Source organism: Aplysia californica, unplaced genomic scaffold, assembly GCF_000002075.1.
Source record: "Aplysia californica isolate F4 #8 unplaced genomic scaffold, AplCal3.0 scaffold00869, whole genome shotgun sequence".
NCBI classification, from domain to species: domain Eukaryota; kingdom Metazoa; phylum Mollusca; class Gastropoda; order Aplysiida; family Aplysiidae; genus Aplysia; species Aplysia californica.
This window is the reverse complement of record NW_004798139.1, coordinates 22460-28406: the sequence shown is the minus strand read 5'-3', so window position 1 is coordinate 28406 and position 5947 is coordinate 22460. Positions and strand designations below refer to the sequence as shown.

At 40.4% G+C, this 5947-nt stretch overlaps 1 protein-coding gene across 1 annotated transcript in view; it reads left to right on the top strand.

Moving 5' to 3' along the window:
* Positions 1 to 5947, top strand: part of LOC101847153 (ankyrin-3) — a gene marked incomplete at its 3' end in the record, with an annotated part of 35621 nt that overhangs the window by 10233 nt on the left and 19441 nt on the right. Inside the window, exons 2-4 of the mRNA XM_005110269.1 lie at positions 1978 to 2079; positions 2384 to 2461; positions 5642 to 5740. Coding sequence (XP_005110326.1) covers positions 1978 to 2079; positions 2384 to 2461; positions 5642 to 5740 — 279 coding nt within the window. The remainder of the gene's footprint in view (positions 1 to 1977; positions 2080 to 2383; positions 2462 to 5641; positions 5741 to 5947) is intronic.

Sequence of the window (5947 nt, the reverse complement as noted above, 5' to 3'; positions counted from 1 at the left end):
AACAATACTATTAATAATACTACTAAGAATTGTAATAATAATAATTATTATTGTTATTACTATTAGTATTATTATTACTACTATTATTATTACTACTATTATTATTATTATTATCATAGATCAGGTCGAGGTTGTGTTTTGGGCAGTTACAATTCAAAAGAGGATTAAAATCCCGAAACCTCAAGTGCCATTTAAATATCTTATCGGGAGGAACTACTCGGGGATAATTATAAGATTATCTTTTATTCAAGCGTAATTAGTTTTTACAATTTAAGTTAAACAGACATTTTAATGTAAACGAAGATTAAGACTGCTTTTGTTCCTTAAAACGGCCACCGGGAAAGCAAATTACGCCCCCCCCCCCAAGTTAATTTGTTATCTTATTTTCAGATTGGTCTCTTAGCAAGTGCTTTGTCTGTAAATAACGGGCGTCTGTGGTTAAGCGGTTAGACACTTCGGATTGGCATGCAGGAGACTCGAGTTTGATTCTGTAGTTGAGGGAATTTGTATCGAGTATCTCGGTGTTTCCCCTGGGATGCTGTATCCTTCTCAGTCCAGGTTGCCCCTGTCAGGCATGGTCGAAGCCTGCATCCTAAATAATCTAAATCGTGTTAATAGGGGCTTAAAACACGAACAATAAATATAAGATATACGTAAACTGAACTGACATCAAAGCAACATTTTCACTGGTATCGATAGCTATAGCCACATATTTCTCGTCGTTTCTGTGTATCTTCCAATAACTCGCCCTGAGAAAACCCAAAGAAAAGGCTTCTGACTGATTGAAGATATCGATCTGCGAGGGAGTGCCGGAAATAATCGGGTATGATTATGGCCAGTCGATAGGGAGCAATAAAACAACAAAAAAGGTTTTTGAAATGAAGGATGAAGGAAAAGGCGAAGAAGTGAAAGGGAAGAAAAGGCAAATTGTTGGAAGGTGTGGTTGAAAAGCAGGCCTTAGCTAAGGACGGCATAAATATTTGGGAGGACGTTTGGCTGGTGCAAACGTGTGGTTTGCCCCACTCGTTCCTATTAAACATCTGTTGTCCTTATATCGCCTCATTTTTACTTTATATTATATGCTATCCTCTTGTATAACTTCTAATTTTTTTTTGCACATATATGAACTATTTGTTGCGTTGCAAGTGCAACTTATGCTTAAAAATAGAAATATTTCAGTTCGACCATGAACCAGCGATTGAGAGCATTTAAAAGTGTCAAGACACCGTGGAATCGAGGCACTCGTCAATTTGTGGGCATATGGAGTTGTTGGTATCATCTTACAGCCTGTTGATTTGCCTTGCTTTTAATTTGAAGAGATACTCATCAATCTTGAACGGAAGTCGAGATATTTGCGATAGAATGAGAAGGGGTTTGCTTGGTGTCTGAAGTAAGATTAGTGAGAAAATGGCCGTCAGAGTTTAGTATTTTCTCAAAACAACAACCCCCCCCCCTGAAAAAACAAAAACAAAAAACACTAACAGTTACAGAAACAACATCGACAACAACAATAACAACAATAGTAACAACTGCAACAACAACAACAACAACAACAACAACAACAACAACAACAACAACAACAACAACAACAACATCATGAGCAACAACAAAAAAAAACCCAGTGACAACAACAACAATAGCATCAAAAGTAACACCAACATCATAACCAGAAACAACAGTAACCACAACTACAACCACCACCAGCACCACCACCTCCACCATCATCACAACGACAACGACAACAAAAACAACAAAAACAACAACAACAGTGACAACAACAACATTAGCAACAACAAAAACAACAATAGCATTAAAAGAAACAACAACATCAACATCACCAGAAACAACAGTAACCACAACAACAACGACCACCTCCCCCACCACCACCACCACCACCACCACAACAACAACAACAACAACAAAACCATGGGTAACAACTACAACAAAAATATTATTCCCTTTCTCCCTGTATTTCAGGCGACTGGCATGACTCCTCTGATGATGGCGGTCCACGAGAACAAACAGAGCATCTGTGAGCGAATGATGGAGCATGGGGCAGACGTCAACGACTCCACAGAGGTGAGCACCATAGAACTGGGAGGGGGACAGAAGGAACAATAACTTAATACTTGATTCCACATGTTCTTGAAATGTGAAGCTAGGACACTTTCACTACTTTTCAAATTATTATACAACGAACCCTTTCTCTATTCATTGTAAACGCACCAGAGAAACAAGAATGGAAATATATACTGAAATCTTCCAGAAAATTTAGTATTAATTTTCTTACCCCAAAAAATGAATGATTAGTTGATATGCAGGACCAAATGATGGCCAAAGAAGTCTTGACTTTACAACTATAAATATCCTTTTGAACCTATAGACCAAGGGTCTCAAACTCTCGGCCAGAGGCCAATTGAGCCTCGTAGGACGAAATTTTGTGGTTCCTGCATACATCACGGTAAAGTTTAGTTTTAACACGGCCTGCAAAGTTTTTCTTGCACGCACATGTTGTTACCCACCAAAAATGCTTTTGCCTGTTCTTAAAGATTGAGAAGATGAGATCAGAAAAATAGAAAGAAAAATACTTAAAAACTATTTTCGTGGAGTACTTGATGTGCCCCTGACTCACCCAGACTACATCCAGCGACCCCCTGGTTATTTAAGTTTGAGACCACGGGTTCGAGAGCTAAGCGTTTTAAAATTACTCTAAGTTCCGATTAAAAGGAAGTGTATGGGTTTGAAAACCCCCATCAACACTATTAGATTATTTTAGAGACGGGGCCTCCGAATTTAACATCCGTCTCCAGTAGAATCAAACGAATTGACTGAGAGCAATGAAAACGCCACCAAACGACTCGACCCGAGTTCAAGAACGCCCAGTTTGAGATTCGAACCAAGGGCATCCTCTCCAAAAGCTAGTATGGTACCAACTTATTCAGCGGAGCGCCCAAAGTTGCGAAAAGCTTTAATTGTTACTAGTACGGACTGTAGTAAAAGGTCCTGTCATTATGATGATCTTACTTTTCGGTCTGGGCGGTCAGCATTTCTATGTTCCCGTACTGTTATTGTAGATTCACTGGCAGCTTCTTTTACGAGAAGAAAACGAGCTGTTCGTTTCGTTCCACAAAGTTTAAAGTGTTGATATTGCATGCCCACCCAAACGTTTGGAGGATCGTTACCTGTTTAGAACGTTTATTATTAGGGAACAAGTAGGGAAAAATGAACTGTGAAATCGCTGTGCTTGAAATATTATCAGTACGTTTAAATAGAAAAATGATGTCTAAAATAGATTATAATCTATTTAAACAATGCTAATCAATGAATACCCTTCGTTTCATTGTGATAACTTAGGCCCACAGGGTAATGTAGCACTTCAGTTTCGAGTGTGCTATTCTTACTTAATGATGCAAAACTTTTTATTTCTTCATTTGATGGGCGATTTATGGAGTTTACGATAAAATTATCTGCCCCCCCCCCCAAACACATGCATACTCCCAAATCTCCTTTTTTGTATCTCTTTCATAGACTAACATTCGTTAAATCCGCCCTTTATCCTCCGACCAGCCCTTTTTGCCTCAAAATTAAATTCAAATTACAAAATGAACGGTATTCAAATAGATGTAAAACTATTTCAGACATTTTAAAACCGAAGCATGGTGATATTTCAAGCGCAGCGATTTCACAGTTCATTGTTCCCTGATTTTACCCAAATAAAAACGTTCTAAACAGAGAACGATCCTCCAAATGTTTCTGCGTGCATGCAACATCAATCTCTTAAACATCCCTGTCTGGCGAACATGGGCTATAGATCAGCTTCACCAAAGCGCGAACGGCATAAGTACCGACATGGTTCGCTAGAGATCGATATCCCCTCGATCCGAGATAATGAAGAACTCTTGTTTTGGTGGCCGCGAGCATAAATGATCTGACGACGCCACGCTTTCTGCACCCCTTCTCTCTCATCGTGTGGCGCACACTGCTGCCTTATGCAACTCTAACGTTTCTGTTTCTGGACATCACCCGAGAATGTTCTCTGCACACCTGAATTGCTAATGCGACGACATGGTTCACTACAGAGCTTCCTTCCCCACTTTTTGGATGACGTATATAGAATCTAGCAAATATGCCTTACAATGTGTATTGATTAATTAATTCTCTTCGTCTCGAGGATTAAGGGAACACATACGTTTTCACTTTGAAATTGACTGAAGTGCCTCTCGGCGTTGCACAAGTCCCGAATTGCCTCTAGGTATTGAATAAACCCTTTTCAGCACTCTAAGGTTACTTAAGAGGTGAGACCTCCACATTTAACGTCCATTTCCGATAGGACAGAGTCAGATGTGGGGGGGGGGGTTAAAACTCCCGACAACAACCCAAGTTCAGAATGCCCCGTTACGGATTCGAACCAGGGAAGCCCGCCCCTTAGTCGTGCATGGTACTAACCGAGCTAACGATGAGCCCGAGCTGGTTCTTCTGAAGAACAAAGGATGAAAAAGGGAACGATGAACAGATATGATTGTTCATCCCTATATGATAAAACCAACTTTTCGAAGTCTGTTTCAGGTCTGATATTTGACGAAGAAGGATAATTCTCTCTGCATCGGCGTTGTTGATTAAAATTTATTATCTCTTGATCTTTTCCCGTCACCCACCAGGTCCAACTTCGCCAAGTACACTTTTCGTCAGGGGCCTCTCGTGGTCGAGAGGTTACATTGTTCCCCTCTCATTCAATAGGTCCCGGGTTCCAGTCCAGAGAGCAGCGGAAAATTATTCTTCTCTAAAATTTTCTCCTTGCACCTCCTTTCGTGCTCTCTAATAATGTTCTGTCGTCTGCTTTCATCTCCATTTTCTGCGCCCCCCCCCCACTCCCTCACCTCCTTTGCCCCCTCCTCTGGACTCCTGACTCTTTCTGCAGCCTGTCTACTGCTACTCCTTGTCTCCTTCTTACTACTGTCTTTCAGTCACACCCCTGATCGTATTGTAGATAAGATCTAACACCTAGCCTTCTGGGAAAAGGGCGAAAAATCTCGGAGGTTCCATGTACAAGTTGCGCACGTTCAAGATCCCTTGGTGGTCCTAAAATCGATAAGAGTAGGTTTCGGCTGCCACACTGGCAAAATTCAAGTATTTCCTACCAACTGCAAATGTTTAACGCGCGCTAATATGACCTTATGGAGTTGCAAACGCCTTAAAACACTTAACAAAACAAAAACATCAACAAAAAAACCGCCAAAACTTTTTTCTTGGTCTATCTCTACTTCTGACTCTTTCCTTTCGACTTTACCAGTGAGAGTAAACGCTCATATGACCTTATGCAGTTGCGAGCGCGGAAAATCTTACAAAAACAAACAAAAAAGGGAGAGTAGGATGTTCAGGTCTTATGTTGATTGAAGTATCCTACAAACTATTGTCTCCTCCTTGTTGCTTTTGTCTCCTCTCTGTTGTTACTTAGTGACAGAAACACCCTGGATTCTTTCATCATTACTTCATCTGATTTCTTTTCCTTCCATAAAAAAATCTCAACAGTCTCCCCATTACTATTGTAAAAACGTTGAACTTATCTTAGCTTAGCTTGGCCTAGCTTAGCTTATGTAATCTTATCTTATCTTATCTTATCTTAACCCCCACCCCCACCCAGGACGGAAGGACAGCATTACATTTTGCCGCAGCCTTCTCTAAGGACGACATAGTGCGGTCTCTGCTGTCCCATGAGGCCAACCCGATGAAAGCCGGTGGGGTAAGAGAGAAGCGTTTTTTTTTCCCTTGTTGCCTTCAGCTACCAGTGTCAGCAGCAGAACCATTCTGCCATTCTGCCATCTTCTTTAAAAATACAATAAAATAATATGCAGTTTTTACAATTTTATAGGAGAGTCAGGAAACTGAACGTTGTTACCAAGAAATAAACATTTGCTTTATTAAAGATAATAAGGAAGTTATAATAATA